General features: G+C 39.0%; 2 protein-coding genes and 1 long non-coding RNA gene across 3 annotated transcripts in view; 1 reads left to right on the plus strand and 2 right to left on the minus strand.

Annotated features, from left to right (window-relative positions):
- LOC110163256 (sodium/myo-inositol cotransporter-like) overlaps positions 1–16,455 on the minus strand; it is a 33,159-nt gene that overhangs the window by 12,316 nt on the left and 4,388 nt on the right.
- LOC129411906 (voltage-dependent L-type calcium channel subunit beta-4-like) lies at positions 1,588–6,569 on the plus strand. Its single transcript, XM_055164277.1, has 7 exons — positions 1,588–1,662; positions 1,875–1,933; positions 2,025–2,134; positions 2,674–2,825; positions 4,414–4,509; positions 4,609–4,794; positions 6,258–6,569. Exons 1-7 carry the CDS (start codon positions 1,618–1,620, stop codon positions 6,567–6,569), a joined length of 960 nt encoding a protein of 319 aa, XP_055020252.1. The 5' UTR covers positions 1,588–1,617.
- On the minus strand, positions 14,573–16,376 carry LOC129411908 (uncharacterized). The gene is made up of 3 exons (XR_008633497.1): positions 16,050–16,376; positions 15,776–15,841; positions 14,573–15,226 (listed from the first exon to the last, which is right to left on the minus strand). It is a non-coding gene; the product is annotated as an uncharacterized LOC129411908 (long non-coding RNA).

The following is a 16,455-nucleotide window of genomic DNA, read 5'->3' on the forward strand; positions in this document are numbered from 1 at the left end:
GTTTAGTCCTGGTTTAGTCCTGGTTCAGTCCTGGTTCAGTCCTGGTTTAGAGGTTTACCTGGTTTAGTCCTGGTTTAGACCTGGTTTAGTCAGTCCTGGTTTAGTCCTGGTTAGACCTGGTTTAATCCTTGTGCCTGGTTACCTCTTTACAAATAATCACACCTGTGCTCCTTCGTGACAAAAATGGAAAAAGTACAGATTTGTGTTCAAATTTTTATATGATTGTTTTCATTTACTTCTGCTCGAATCACACAAAACAAACACGAACGTCTTTCTGTTGATTTAACTTTGCAGTGGAAGATACACAGTGAAAAGAAAAATATCAAAAAATTCCAAAAAGGACACTAAAACTAAACATTTTGAAGACCAAAGAATGAAAAATAAATCAAAAAGTAAAAGTACACTGGAAAAGTTATGCCTGTCAAAAAAGTAATTTTGAACGGAAGTCAACGGGACAAGTGTGAATATTTTGATTATAAACTGTTCAATTAATGTGATCTTGAAAGAAAACACAGAAATTAAAAATACACCACAAAACACACAATTTTGGTGTTATTTGGTGCAATAACGCCAGAGTTATACAAAAAAAGAAAAGTTGAGATGTACAAAAATGTATGAGGGTGAAGAGCTTTTCTATCAGAGGATTAACTGTAGTCCTCTTAAAGCCACAGTATGGAACTTTTTACACAAAAATTACACAAAAATAAAAGGATATTGATCACAGCCGTAGACTTAAAAGTAAGACTTGACTTGTTTATGTCCAAGAAATTCTTATTTAAAGCCAAAAATAAAATAAAATAAACATTGTAATGGCTCAATAAGTGGAAAACTACATTGTAAAGTACATTGCATTTTGGTATGAAAAAAAAGTGATTTTTAACCTCAAGTGTTTTCAAAATTTCTATATTTTTACATAAAAAAAAAAAAATATTATAACTGTATCTGACATCGCATCCATTGAACATGCAGCAAAACATCATTTATTTATTACCAAGTTGAAATGTAACTGTCAATTAAAGGTACACTGTGGAACTTTTCTGGTGCTTTTCTCCATGGAGATGTCATCGCTCGGCCTGGAATGTTCCACAGTGTGACTTTAAACAGCTCTAATTTACATTTATTCAATTACATGTGGTTTTATGGCTCAAAAAAACCCCCCCAAAAAAACGAAAGCATTCTGGCTGTGAGCGGGATCGCCTCTCCACAGATCTGACCCGTAACTTGATCAGGTCACAGTGTTAGTTTTTCTAGTTTTTTTTTGAGCTGTAAAACCTGCACCTGTAACTGAATACGTAAAGTTGAGTTGTTTAATGTCATGCAAAAAGTTCCACAGTGCACCTTTAATCAATATTTTATATATTTATATTTTTTTCATGACTTTACTTATAGCGGTTTATATTTTTTTTACAGTTTACATTTTGACTGACAGAGATAATAAATATCGACGTGTTTGCTGCATGTTTTTACTCCGGGCGTCTTCACTCTGAGCCGTGTCGCCGTAGTTTTGGTGTAGTTTTAATGTAGTTTGGGCGCAGTGGGCGTGTCCTGTTTTGTGATTGGTCGCTTGTCGGTGATTGACAGACGGAGCATGTCCCGCCCTACGACGTGGTGCCGTCCATGAGGCCCGTGGTTCTGGTCGGACCGTCCCTCAAAGGATACGAGGTGAGAATACAGATTTTAAAATGATTTAATATTTGCTTTTCCTTTCCGTTATTAAGTTACACAGTGCTGCTTTTTATTTTTTATATATATATATATATATATATATATATATATATATATATATATATATATATATATATGTATTATAAAGTATATATATATATATATATGTTTATAAAGAAATGTATTTAGTGATTTTCCGTTGTTTACAGGTGACAGACATGATGCAGAAGGCTTTGTTCGACTTCCTCAAACACAGATTTGACGGAAGGTAAAACATCAAAACTATCAATAAAAATGTTTACAAAAACAATGACATTTTGTTAAATGTTAAATTCCTCTTTGTTTTGTTTTTTTCTCAGGATATCCATCACTCGTGTCACGGCCGACATTTCTTTAGCCAAACGCTCGGTTCTGAACAACCCGAGTAAAAGAGCCATCATAGAACGCTCCAACACTCGCTCCAGCCTCGGTACGGATCACACACACACACGACCGTTTAACGCACAGGACCGGATTCTTATTTTATTTTTCTAAACCAGGTTTAGTCCTGGTTTAGACCTGGTTTAGTTCAGGTTTAGATTTTGCTTAGACATGGTTTAGTCCTGGTTCAGTCCTGGTTTATCCTGGTTTGAAATAACAGTAACAGTAATAAAGTCATAAATAACACATTACAGTTTTGAAGTAACTTACCCAACAGTTTTATACAATTTATCTGTACTCGAGTAAAACAAACTTTGCTCAGATACTTGGAAAAAATTTGGTGCAACAACTAAAATACAGAAAAAAAGTGACGATCTGGTTTTGTATGACGTAGGAAAGAGTGTGTGGCGCCCTCTGCCCTCCTCTCTCATTATGCTTCTCTATTTCTTTTTTCTACACATTCAATACTTTACACTGACCTTTACAGTATTTCATGTTTCTCGCTCTCTCTTGTTTCTCTCTCTTGTTTCTCTCTTGTTTCTCTCTCTTTTCGTTTTTTTTCTCGTTTGTTTTTCTCTCGTCCGTCAGCTGAGGTTCAGAGTGAGATCGAGCGTATCTTTGAGTTGGCTCGTTCTCTGCAGCTCGTGGTTTTAGACGCAGACACGATAAACCATCCGGCCCAGCTCCTCAAAACCTCTCTGGCCCCGATCATCGTCCACGTGAAGGTCTCGTCTCCAAAGGTACAACAACCGTGAGACGCTCAGTGTTTATGTCAGAGTTTACAGGACGAGTTTAACCCTGTGTGTGTTTAGGACACAGACAGTTAAAGGACGACAGGTAAAACAGGTTTACTCTGATGTTCCAAACACAAACACATGAAAACATGAAGACGCACATGTGCATGAACAACATGTGAACACAATGAACACAACAACATGTGAACACAACATGTGAACACAACATGTGAACACATGTGAACACAGTGAACAGTGAACACACAAGGGGAAAGAGCAGCTCCTGAGTTTAGAGCTGCTCTGTGTGGAGTTTGCATGTTCTCTCTGTGTCTGGTGGCTCCAGTGAAACATGCACAATCCTCCAGGTGCTGCAGAGACTCAGGCCTCGATTACACTGACACAAATGTTTTTAAAAACAGAGACATTTCCCTTCGTTTATTCACATCTTTTACACACAAATGGTGAATTCTGATGATGATGATGAAGCGTCAGAGCAGCAGTCGTGTTTCTTCTGCTGAAACACTTTTCATGTGTTTCATTTTCACACAGCTGATGTTTCATATCCATGACCTGAGACCAGTGAGTCTTTAACAGATCTGTGGAGAGGCGAGCTGCTCACTAATGCACAATTTTTAAACATATTTGTGAATAAAACTTACAACTGTAATGAAATAAATGCTACAGGTTTTAATCTAATCCAACTCCGCCCAGAGACTCGGTGTCATTATGGCGGCGCTCGATGGAGGATTTCTGTGGGTCAGTGAAATGATGAAAACGATGTTGTGTGCACGATGTTAGTTTAGAAAATGGAGGGAGGGAAATATTTGTTTGTTAACACGCCCGCTCTGTGTAAACGTGGCCTCAGACTCTGTAATCCAGACAAAAGGTTTAGGAAACGTTCCTTCACGTCTCCTTCACAGAGACAGAATCTTGGCTCAGATTTTAACACTTATAAAAATGTTATTACACAATTATGAAATCACAAATCTCTAAAAGTAATAAACTTTTAATACGAGTAAAAATGCAACTTCACAAATATAAAACTGAATATTTGAACTGAACGTTGAGCATGAACATGTGTAAATGATTCTACACACTCTGAATATGAATGTGTTAAAAACACCACAACATGTTGAATTTCAACACATCACTGAGTTTTATTTGGAACAACACAACGTGTGTTAACTGTCGGAGTGTGAACGATGGAGCAGGTTGTGTGTTCTGTTCTGATGTAGTTCAGCCAATAATGACCAAAATGACTCTCTGTTTCTGACATTTGTTAAAATACTAAATATAATAATAACATATATTTATAATATATATTTAACAAACTTGGCCTAACCAAAGAAAACAACAACTTGGCCTTCGGTGTTTTGTGATTCGCTAAAGATGTTAACACATTTTTGTGTTGTACAAGTTAAATCATGTAACACATTATTTACAGAAATTGACACAACACGGTGTTATTTGTTTTTTTACACATTAAATGTGTAAAAAAACAACACCTTCTTTGTTAGAGTTCACCTGAAGTCTGCACTGCCTGAAATATCAAAAACTCACTCTGTGTATTTATCTTTCTTTATGTTTGTTTCAGGTTTTGCAGCGACTCGTCAAATCCAGAGGAAAGAGTCAAAGTAAACACCTGAACGTCCAACTCGTCGCAGCGGATAAACTCGCCCAGTGTCCACCGGTAAAAATACTACTAATACTACAAATACTACTGTTAATATTACTACTTCTGCTTCTTTTCACAGTTGACTGTATTAGTAAAAGTATTATTTTGTGTTAGGAAATGTTCGACGTGATCTTAGACGAGAACCAGCTGGAGGACGCGTGTGAGCACCTGGCCGAGTACCTGGAGGCGTACTGGAAGGCCACGCACACCTCCATGGCCACGCCCCTCAACCCTCTGATTGGACGAAACATGGCGCCCACCAACAACACGCAGTACTCTGCCAACATGACGGGACTACAGGTGACGCCGGAAAAAACAACAACAACAACCGAGACGAGTTTAAATTAAAGTGTTTTGTTTGACTGGTGAATCTGACATTTTCATCCAGAACAAGGACGAGGTTTTTAACTTCACTGAATGAATGTCTGAAAAATGAAGATTGAGTTTTGATACTGGATTTTGTACCGGTTTGTCCTGGTTTAGTCCTAGTTTAGACCTGGGTTAGACCTGAGTTAGACCTGGTTTAGACCTGGTTTGGACCTGATTTAGACCTGGATTAGACCTGGTTCAATCCTGGGTCAGACCTGGTTTAGTTCTGGGTTAGACCTGGTGTAGACCTGGTTTAGACCTGGTTTAGTCCTGGTTTAGTCCTTGTTTAGTCCTTGATTAGTCCTGGTTTAGACCTGGTTTAGTCCTGGTTTAGTCTTAGTTTAGACATGGTTTAGTCCTAGTTTAGACCTGGTGTAGACCTGGTGTAGACCTGGTTTAGACCTGGTTTAGTCCTGGTTTAGTCCTTGTTTAGTCCTTGATTAGTCCTGGTTTAGTCCTGGTTTAGACCTGGTGTAGACCTGGTTTAGACCTGGGTTAGACCTGTTTAGTCCTGGGTTAGACCTCTTTCAATCCTGGGTAAAACCTGTTTTAGTTCTGGTTTTGTCCTGGTTTAGACCTGGTTTAGTCCTGGTTTAGTCGTGGTTCAGTCCTCAGTTCAGTCCTGCTTTAGTCCTAGGTTAGAAATGGTTTGGATCTGATTTAGACCTGATTTAGACCTAGTTTAGTCATGGGATAGATCTGGGTTAGACCTTGTTTAGTTTTGGGTTAGACATGATTTAGTCCTAGTTCAGACCGGTTTTAGTCCTGGTTTAGACTTGGTTTAGTTCTGATTACTGATTTTTGATACTTTTAAAACCTAATCTCTTCAGTTTTTATCCTGGATTATAAATCCTAGTCCAGATCTGGTTCAGTCCTGGTTTAGTCCTGGTTTAGTCCTGGTTTAGTCCTGAGTTAGACCTTGGTTAGACCTGGTTTAGTCCTGGATTAGATCTGGTTTCGTCCTGGTTCAGTTCTCAGTTCAGTCCTGGTTCAGTTCTGGTTTAGTCCTAGCTTAGTCCTAGTTTAGATCTGGTTTGGATCTGATTTAGACCTGGATAAGACCTGGTTCAATCCTGGAAAAGACCTGGTTTAGTTGTGGGGATAGATCTGGGTCAGACCTTGTTTAGTTCTGGATTAGACATGATTTAGTCCTAGTTTAGACCTGGTTTAGACCTGGTTTAGTTCAGATTACTGATTTTTGATGCTTTTTAAACCTAATCTCTTCTGTTTTTATCCTGGATTATCCTTAGTCCTACTTCAGACCTGGTTCAGTCCTGGTTTAGACCTGTTTTAGTCTTGATTTAGGCCTGGTTTAGTTCCGATTTCCGATTTTTGATACTTTAAAACCTAATCTCTTCCGTTTTTTTCCCTCTGTTTTCCTCCAAAAGCAGCAGAGCCAAAGAACGTCTCGCCCGCAGAGCAACCACACGGGCGACCACTCCACGCCCAACGAACGCCGCAACCTCATGACGGCCGACGAGAACTACCACAACGAGCGCGCCCACAAGGGTAACCGCGGCAACCGCATGTCCTCGGGGTCCCAGCACAGCCGAGACCAGACCGAGTCCTACCAAGACCCGTACCAAGAGCCGTACCAAGAACCGTACCAAGACCCGTACCAAGACCCGTACCAAGACTCTTACAAACCCCATAGGAACCGGAGTTCGCCCGGGAGCTACAGTCACGACTCTCGACATCGACTTTGAGTGAAAAAATAATAAATATAAGATTTTTTTTTTTTTTTTTTTTTTCAGATTCTAGGTGTAAAATTTGGGCAAATGTTTCAAGACAAGTATGAAAGGATTTTTGTGTTGGAGTGGAATGGGACGAGCTTAGTCCTGGTTTAGTCCTGGTTTAGACCGTTTTTAGATCTGGTTTGGATCTGATTTAGACCTGGTTTAGACATGATTTTACTCTTGGTTTAGTCCTGGTTTAGACCTGGTTTAGATCTAAATTAGACCTGGATTAGTCCTGGATTTAAACCTGGGTTAGACCTGGTTTAGTGTTGGATTTAAACCTGGGTTAGACCTTTTCTAGTCCTGGTTTAGACCTGATTTAGACCTGGCTCAGTCATGGTTTAGACCTGGTTTAGTCCTGGTTTAATCCTGGAATAGTCCTGGTTTAGACCTTTTAGTCCTGGTTTAGACCTGATTTAGACCTGGTTTAGATAGACCTGGTTTGGTCCTTGTTTAGTCCTGGGTTAGTCCTGGGTTAGACCTGGTTTAGACCTAATGTAGACCTGGTTTAGTTCTGGTTTAAAGCAGGTTTAGACCTAATTTAGACCTATCTTAGACCTGGTTTAGTCCAGGTTTAGATCTGGTTTAGACCTAGTGTATACCTGGTTTAGTTCTGGTCTGGATCTGGTTTAGACCTGGTTTAGGCCTATCTTAGTCCAGGTTTATTCCTGGTTTAGACCAGGTTTAGATCTAATTTAGACCTATCTTAGATCTGGTTTAGTCCAGGTTTAGTTCTGGTTTAGTTCTGGGTTATACTTGCTTTAGACCTGGTTTAGACCCAATTTAGACCTAAGTGAGACCTGGATTAGACCTGGATTAGACCTGGTTCTTATGTATTTCAGAAATTATGAAAAATGAACCCTGCTGTCAAAACATTTGCCAACTTAAAACAAATTATTATGCTTTTTAAACATTCAAAAGTCCTCAAAATGGCGCCTGTGGCCTGAATCAGAACCGGGCTCGTCCCGTCCCGCTCCAAACACACAAACCTGAAGAATTTCCAGTCATAATTTTTACTTCACGCTCTCTTTTTTTTGGGGGATGAACGGCGGGAGTTTGCCACGCACAGACTCAAACAAACGAACAAACGAACAAAGGAAAACGTGCGTGGCGTCGCTTCCTTCTCGTCCCAGACCTGTACAAACTAAACCTAACTTACTGCATGCCGATAGATCACTGCATTCACCTGTTTTCTACCTGAATATCCGGGTGGAAGTGTAAATATATTTTCTAAAACCTGATCAACAGAACGTACGCGAAGTCTGGCTGCTAAAATACGAACAACGAAACTAACTGGTGCTTTACAAACTATTTTGCTATTTTGAGAGAAAGTCATTTAAAAAAAAAAAAATCAGCTTTTCTGTAGCGTTCACTGTGGACAAAAGAGAAAGAGGAAGAAGAAGAGGAGGAAAAGGAGGAAGGAGACGGACAAATGCAAGATTTAACTGTAGCTAAATAATAATTAAAAAAGCAAAGATGGTGCTGGAACAGTGGACCGGGGATTTCAGATATTTTAAAACAACAAAAACAACAAAATTACGACGTTTTCTGATCATTTCCTCGTCACAGAGTCAAACTATCAGTATTATAAATGAGACACACTTAATGCCACAGTGTGTAACTTTTTAGTCAAAACACAGACTCCGAAAAGGGGGAGGAGCCGTCTTTATCTTGTTGCCGTGGTAATAATAATGGTAAACTGTTCCTTTCTTACACTTTGGACTAAAAGATCAGACATAGACCTGGTTCAGATCTGGGTTAGACCAGTTTTTTTCCACAAACATCACAAATATTTAAATTTTTAGTTTAATTTTAGACATGTTTAGTCCTGAGTTAGACTTGGTTTAGACTAAAGTTAGACCTGGTTTAGACCAAAGTTAGACCTGGTTTAGACCAAGGTTAGACCTGGTTTAGACCAAAGTTAGACCTGGTTTAGACCAGACAAAGTTAGACCTGGTTTAGACCAAGTTAGACCTGGTTTAGACCAAGTTAGACCTGGTTTAGACCAAAGTTAGACCTGGTTTTTCCACAAATTTCACAAATATTTCAGTGTTGTTGTTTTTTTTTTGGACATGTTTAGTCTAAGGTTAGATTTGGTTTAGACCTTGTTTAGACCTGGTCTATTCCTGGTTTAGTTAGGCTTGGGTTAGACCTAGTTTAGTCCAAGGTTAGACCTGGTTTAGTCCTGGTTTAGTCCAAAGTTAGACCTGGTTTAGTCCTGGTTTAGACCTTGGTTAGACCTGGTTTAGATCTGGTTTAGTCCTGGTTTAGATAGACTTGGTTTAGACTTAGGTTAGACTTGGTCTAGTCCTGAGTTAGACCTGGTTTAGTCCTGGTCTGTTCCTGGTTTAATTAGACTTGGTTTAGGTCTGGTTTAGACCTGTTTTAGTCCTGGTTAAGACCTGGGTTAGACCTGGTTTAGACCTGGTTAAGTCCTGGTTTAGTCCAGTTCCAGTTGGAGACTGTGTGAATTTTCTCTCACATCTCACATCTTTAAACACTTAAAGCTGCACTGCGTAACTTTTTGTTGAAGGTTCTCCTGCTCGTCTCCGTGGAGATAGAACTGCTTTTTCCCGGAATGTTCCACAGCGCAGCATTAATCACATCACACCTTCGTAAAGTGACACACTGCGGCTTTAAACTGGTCCACTATTACGGCGCCGTCTGAGCTCGAGGAAATATTTAGAAAAAAAAACAAAAAAAACATCTTCTCGAAAATAAAAATAAAAATTTGGATTTGGTGAATTTAGATTTTTCAGAGAAGTTGTAGCGGGTTCCTGACGCAGAGCATGCTTCCCTTCAAACGTTTGTAGAAATGTAGAGGAAAAAAAAAGAGCAAAAAAAATCCAAAAAACAAACAGAAACGCCCAAATTTTTATTCAGAAACCCGGATGAATTTCAGAGGAGGCTGCATGAAGCGAAGACGAGACGTTTTAAAGTTTCGAGTTTTATTTTTGAAAATCGTCAGACGGAGATGTAGCTGAAAACACAAAACAAAACGAGACAAAACAAAACGAGACGAAACAAACTCACACCAGGTCAGAATCTTTATCAAAACTTACCACGGTTACACAGATTTCAACAATATTACTGTGTCTTCTTTAGTCCTGGTTTAGACCTGGTTTAGACCTGGTTTAGTCCGGGGTTAGACCTGGTTTAGACTTGGTTTAGACCTGGTTTTTAGTTCTGAGTTATTCATGGGTTAGACCTGTTTTTCTCCCTGGTTTAGACCTGGATTAGTCCTGGGTTAGTCCGGGGTTAGACCTGGTTTAGACTTGGTTTAGACCTGGTTTAGACCTGGATTAGTCCTGGGTTAGTCTGGGGTTAGACCTGGTTTAGACTTGGTTTAGACCTGGTTTAGACCTGGATTAGTCCTGGGTTAGTTCGGGGTTAGACCTGGTTTAGACTTGGTTTAGTCCTGGTTTAGGCCAAATTTAGACCTGGTTTAGACCTGTTTTTTTCCCTGAGTTAGTCCTGGTTTAGACCTGATTTCAGACCTGGTTTAGACCTGGTTTAGACCTGGTTTAGTCTTGGGTTAGTCCTGGGTTAGACCAGCTTTAGACCTGTTTTATCCCTGGGTTAGACCTAGTTTAGTCCTGGTTTAGACCTGATTTCAACCTGATTTAGACCTGGTTTAGACCTAGGTTAGTCCTGGCTCAGTCCTGGGTTAGACCTGGGTCAGACTTGTTTTAGACCTGGGCTAGATCTAGATTAGACCTGGTTTAGTCATAGGTTAGACCTGGTTAAGACCTGGTTTAGACCTAGTTTAGTCCTGGGTTAGTCCTGGGTTAGTCCTGATTTAGACCTGGTTTAGACCTGGTTTAGACTGAGTTTAGACCTGGTTTTTAGTTCTGAGTTATTCATGGGTTAGACCTGTTTTTCTCCCTGGTTTAGTCCTGTTTTTTCCCTGGGTTAGTCCTGGGTTAGACCTGGGTTAGACCTGGTTTAGATCTGGTTTAGACCTGGGTTAGACCTGGTTTAGATCTGGTTTAGACCTGGTTTAGTCCTGGTTTAGTCCAGTTCATTGGAGACTACAGAAAAAAATCACCGTTGTAAAACTTTATAGGAGACTCCGTGACGTCTTTAAACAATTAAAGCTGCACTGCGTAACTTTTCGTTGCGCGTACTCCTGCTCGTCTCCATGGAGATCGCGCCGCTTTCCCCGGAATGTTCCACAGCGCGGCATTAATCGCATCTTCGTCTTCAGCGACGGACGCGAGACCGACTGAATTACGTGTTTTTTCCCCCCAGATCTGACCTCGTGCTGTCACCCTCTCGTTTCCAGGGAGACAGACGAGCTTAAAGCCGTACTGCGGAACATTCCAGATGAGGCGAGGAAAAGTTACACCGTGCAGCGTTAAAATAAAACCACCAGTCGTGCAGTTTTTCGGGTAAAAGTTGTCTGGATTCGTACTGTGCATATCTTCATTTCTTCACATATCTCAGCTCAGCGTTCGCTTTGATCACGGACCAAAACATATTTTTATTTTTCTTATTCAGTTATTATTTGCACTTTTTTTTTCCATGGTAGCACTTGAGGAAAAGCCTGTGACACAAATGTATTTATTTTCTATATTTTCTGTAAAGTTTGTAAATGTTTAATGAACACTGGATGCAAAATGACGACGTTTCTGTACAGAGCAATAACAAGACGACGGCAGTTCCAACAACGACCAGAAGGAGGCAGCGTTTAATGAAAAATTACACCTCATTTAGTCATGTTAAATCGTCCCGGATTAATCCTGGTTTAGTCCTGGTTTAGTCCCGGTTTAGTCCCGGTTTAGTCCTGGGTTAGACCTGGAATAGACCTGGATTAGATCTGGTTTAGACCTGGTTTAGATCTGGATTAGATCTGGTTTAACCCTAATTTAGATCTGGTTTAGTCCCGGGTTAGAGCTTTCTTAGTCCTAATTTAGACCTGGTTTAGACCTGGGTTAGTCCTTGTTTAGACCTAGGTTAGATCTGGTTTAGCCCAAGTTCAAACCTGGTGTAGTTTAGTCTTTGTTTAGACCTGGTTTAGACCCGGTTTAGACCTGGTTTAGTCCTAGTTTAGACCTGGATTAGACCCGGTTTAGACCTGGTTTAGTCCTAGTTTAGACCTGGATTAGACCCGGTTTAGACCTGGTTTAGTCCTAGTTTAGACCTGGTTTAAACCCGGTTTAGACCTGGTTTAGTCCTGGTTTAGACCTGGTTTAGACTCGGTTTAGACCTGGTTTAGTCCTAGTTTAGACCTGGTTTAGTCCTGGTTTAGACCTGGGTTAGACCTGATTTAGTCCTAATTTAGTCCAAATGTAGTCCTGGTTTAAATCCTAGTTTAGACCTGGTTTAGTCCTTCTTTAGATCCAAACTCTGTATCATTAAATTTCCATGACACTAAACCTCTATATTTCAAAACTCGACTGAACCAAACTAAAATAAAAGTTTAAAGTTTAAATTTGCTCTTTACAGAAAAAAAACTGAGACTCGAGACACAAAAGCAAAAATCAAACTCTGACTCCCACAATGTGAAAAGGTCAAAGGTTTTTCTGTGACTCGTCTCTTGGGCTGAATATAATTGTAATGAACTCTGAACTATGAACTGCTTTAGTCCTGGTTTAATCCTGGTTTAGACCTGGTTCAGTTCTGGTTTAGACCTGGTGTAGACCTGGTTTAAACCTGGGTAAGACTTGAGTAGATCTGGTTTAGACTTGGATTAGTCCTGGTATAGACCCAGTTTTAACCTGGTCTAGTCCTGGCTTGGTTTAGTAATTTTTTGTCCTAGTTTAGTTCAGGTTTAGTCCTGGTTTAAACAAAGTTTAGATCCAGTTTAGATCCGGTTTAGATCTTAGAAATGCAAATAATCTGAACTGGAGTTGGTTTAGACCTGATATAGACTTGTCTAAACCAGGTCTAAATCAGGACTAAACCAGATTTAAACCGGAACTAATCCAGAAATAATCTGAACTGGTTTAGACCTGGTTTAGACCTGGTTTAGACCTGGTTTAGACCTGGTTGAGCTCTGGTTTATTCCGTGATTTAGTCCTGGTTTAGGCCTGGTTTAGACCTGGTTTAGACCCGTTTTAGACCTGGTTGAGCTCTGGTTTATTCCGTGGTTTAGTCCTGGTTTAGATCTTAGTTTTGCAAATAATCTGAACTGGTTTAGACTTGGTTTAGTCCTGGTTTAAACCTGGTTTACTCCTGGTTTAGTTCTGGTTTTGATCTATAATATTCAGTTTTTTTCACAAAAATTTAGATTTTCTCTTTAATCGTAACGACAAAAAGAACAAAAGTGAAATGCAAGTTGAACGTGATAAATCCTTCATCTTATTTTTCTATAAACGTGTAAATAAATCTTGTGTTTTCGGAGGATTTGGCTGAGTCCAAACTGAACGACACGCTGAACTTTTCCATCGACTGTCTATGCAAAGTGTGGACAAAACTCCTGCTCCAAACCGACCATTTCAACCAGCTCCAAAAAGGGACAAACCTCTTCTTTTCATTTCATTCTTTTGTCAAAATGAAACGACGCGGCTTCTGGCTCCTGCATGCACCACGTACCGATCGGATTTGTACAAAAAAAAAAAAAAAAAAGAGAAAGAGAAAAAAAAAAAAAGTCTATATTTAAAAAGAAAAAGGAAGTGGCTGTGTTTGAAAAGCAAAGAGACTGGGACCTTTTCAAAATAAAAGTCGTTCTAAAGTCACGGTGTGTTTTTATAACACGAGGACGACGGGAGGGCATCTGACGCAACAGGAGGTCATGCTCAAATGTCACTGAACACGGGATGGTTTAGTCCTGGTTTAGTCCTGGTTTAGACCTGGTTTAGTCCTAGTTTAGTCCTGGTTTAGAGCTGGTTTAGTCCTGGTTTAGAGGTTTACCTGGTTTAGACCTGGTTTAGAGAGTCCTGGTTTAGTCCTGGTTTAGACCTGGTTTTAGACCTGGTTTAGTCCTGGTTTAGACCTGGTTTAGACCTGGTTTAGACCTGGTTTAGACCTGGTTTAGTTTTTAGACCTCCTGGTTTAGTCCTGGTTTAGACCTGGTTTAGTCCTGGTTTAGACCTGGTTTAGACCTGGTTTAGTTTGGTTTAGTTTTTTTTAGTTTTTTTGGTTTAGTTTTTACCTGGTTTAGTTTTAGACCTTTTAGTTTAGTCCTGGTTTATTTTTGGTTTATTTATTTTCCTGGTTTAGACCTTTTATTTTTATTTACTTTTTGTTTTTCTTTTTTTCAGTTTTAGAATTTTAATTAATTAATTTATTTAATTTAGTTTAGTTTTAGTTTAGTTAGTTATTTTTAGTTAGTTTTTTTTCCAATTTATTTTTTATTTTGTTTTTAATTAGTTATTTATTTATTTATTTATTTATTTTTATTTTGTTAGTTAGTTACCTATTTTTTCCAATGTATTTATTTATTTAGTTTGTTATTTAGTTACTTATTATTATTATTATTTTTTTTTTCCCAATTTATTTATTTATTCATTTATTTATTTATTTCGTTAGTTACTTGGGGACATTTGATTGGCTCATCACGGACACGTTCGCGCTTTTCTGAAACGGCGTTAGCTCCGATGCTAACACGGTTTAAACTCTGTCAAACACAAAATATTATAAGTTTTAAAAAAGAAATGAAAACAAATTTGACATATTTTTACGAATTTTCCCGGAGCCAAACGTGAGGAGGAAGTGACGTAACCACGTGAGTCCCCGTGTTTGTTTGTTTTGTTTTATTCTCTACTGTTTTTATGGAGCTACGTGTTTTTAATTTTAATATTTAGCCACAATGTGAAAAGAATGAGGCTTTTTTTAATTGGTACCTTTACACCCTTTGAAAAATTGTAAACAAAAATATTCTAAATTTCGTCATGGAAGCGGCTGGAGGCAAAAGTGAAGTGGAACATAACGCGAGTTTTATGGGAAAACTCGGATTAATTTCAGAATATCACAAATTATGAAAAATCAAGAACAATTTGGAAAATAAAAACCACTCAGACACATGTGAATGAAATCAGAGCCTGGTTTAAAAACATTTACAGTTGTGTTTTACATTATTTGTTTATTTAACAAGAGATTAAGAGAGACACTGAGCATTTTTACTAAAGCAAAATCCAGTTTTTCACTTCATCTACAGATATATTACACATTTCATCATAAATTATGCCTTTTGTGAAGCCCAAATACTATTTTAGGGTTAGAAAACTGTATTTTTTTTTCATCCTTCTTAACAGAGAAGCAAAGTAAATAAGATTTGTAGCTTGAAAATTCATAATCGTTGCTTATTTTTTGTTATAATGTCATAAAAACAAAGCATTCAAGTCTGCTCATCAGTGAATCATTATTATTATTATTATTATTATTATTATTATTATTATGTTTGCTTCAATTTTTTCTCCATTCCAGAATTTTGAACATCCTGATGACAGAAGATTTGAAAGGATCGACGTGTTTAACCACAAGATGGCGCTGTTGGGTAACTCTTGAACAGGTTTATTTAGAGCTTCTTCTGTCTTCTCTCTGTCGGTGGGTCAGTTGGTTAATCAGTCGGTGGGTTGGTTGCTGTTTCATGTTCTGACGGTGGCGTAGAACTGAGCAGGGTCCTCCACCGCTGTCTTCCTCACTGAGCTGTAGGTCACCTCCTCCTCCTCACTGAGTCCGACCTGAGCAGAGCAGATCTTACTTTACTAAAGAATGCATTTTTATGGATGAGATTTGTAGAAGGACAAAATCCAAACATCCACAAGAAGAAAATCTACAAATGTTGAACCCGATCAAATACAACTGAACCTGTGTTTACGTATTCACATTTGCACTGATGTGACTCACTGTGTTAAAGAAGACACTGAGTCACATTAGTGATGCTCATTTGTAAACCATAAATCAAACATCCTCCACCACTTCCTCTTTACACTGTGAGAAACATGTCCTGTTTTAAACTCACTTTGTCCTGGACTGGCCTGGTTTTAGTCCTGGTATCACTAGTATCGTCCTGGTTTAGTCTCGGTCCTGCCGTCCAGTCAGATTTGTTTTTTTTCCAGTGACACACGTGAAATGAAGAAGCATCACATCATTTCAGAGTTTAGTGCTTCACTCATTGATTTTGCTGAAATCTGCTGAAACCTGTGACATTTCTAGACCTCGGTCTAGTCCTGGTTTAGTCCTGGTCTAGTCCTGGTCTAGTCCTGGTCTAGTCCTGGTCTGGTTCTTACCTCATTTCTCCGGTTGTTCCTTTTGTAGGTGATGGTGGCGTAGGACACTTCCTCCTCAGGTTCAGCCTTTGAAACAAACATTCAGATGAATCAAACTTGTTGATTCAAGCCGTTGTCTTGGTCCTTTTCCACTATAATGTGCACAACAACACAAACTGACCCTCAGGTTGGAATTACTGTACTGCTTTAGATCTTCTTCCTCTGATCTTTATATTGAGCCGTACAAAAATGACAGATTTGCTGCACATTTATAATAAAAAAATCGTAAACTCACACAGCAGTTGCTTCTGGTGACGGCAGGCTTCGCTGTAAACAAATATATATTAGTGATGAGATAAGAAAGTTTTTTTGGTTACTCCGCTCTAGACTCTGGTGACAGCTCTTTCAGTAAAAGTTACACAGCGCTTCTTTAACAAACAGGACCCTCCTGTGACTTCCGTTTCATTTTACTCCTACACGAGATTCAAAGTGCTCTCCAAATCTTCTTTAGCAGCGAGAGGTCGGGGTGAGGAGAACGAAATGAAGCCAATCTGAGGAGTTTTTGCACTGGCAAAATAAACTCTCAAACGTCATCAATAATGAATTACATTCATAAAGTATTTTTAGTGTTTTTGTTCACTTTGCACCACTGTTATCAGCTTAAACACACGTCCCGGCACACACGCCCGGCACACATACCC

Source organism: Boleophthalmus pectinirostris, unplaced genomic scaffold, assembly GCF_026225935.1.
Source record: "Boleophthalmus pectinirostris isolate CB_2022bp ecotype Guang Dong unplaced genomic scaffold, ASM2622593v1 HiC_scaffold_11, whole genome shotgun sequence".
Lineage (NCBI taxonomy): Eukaryota > Metazoa > Chordata > Actinopteri > Gobiiformes > Gobiidae > Boleophthalmus > Boleophthalmus pectinirostris.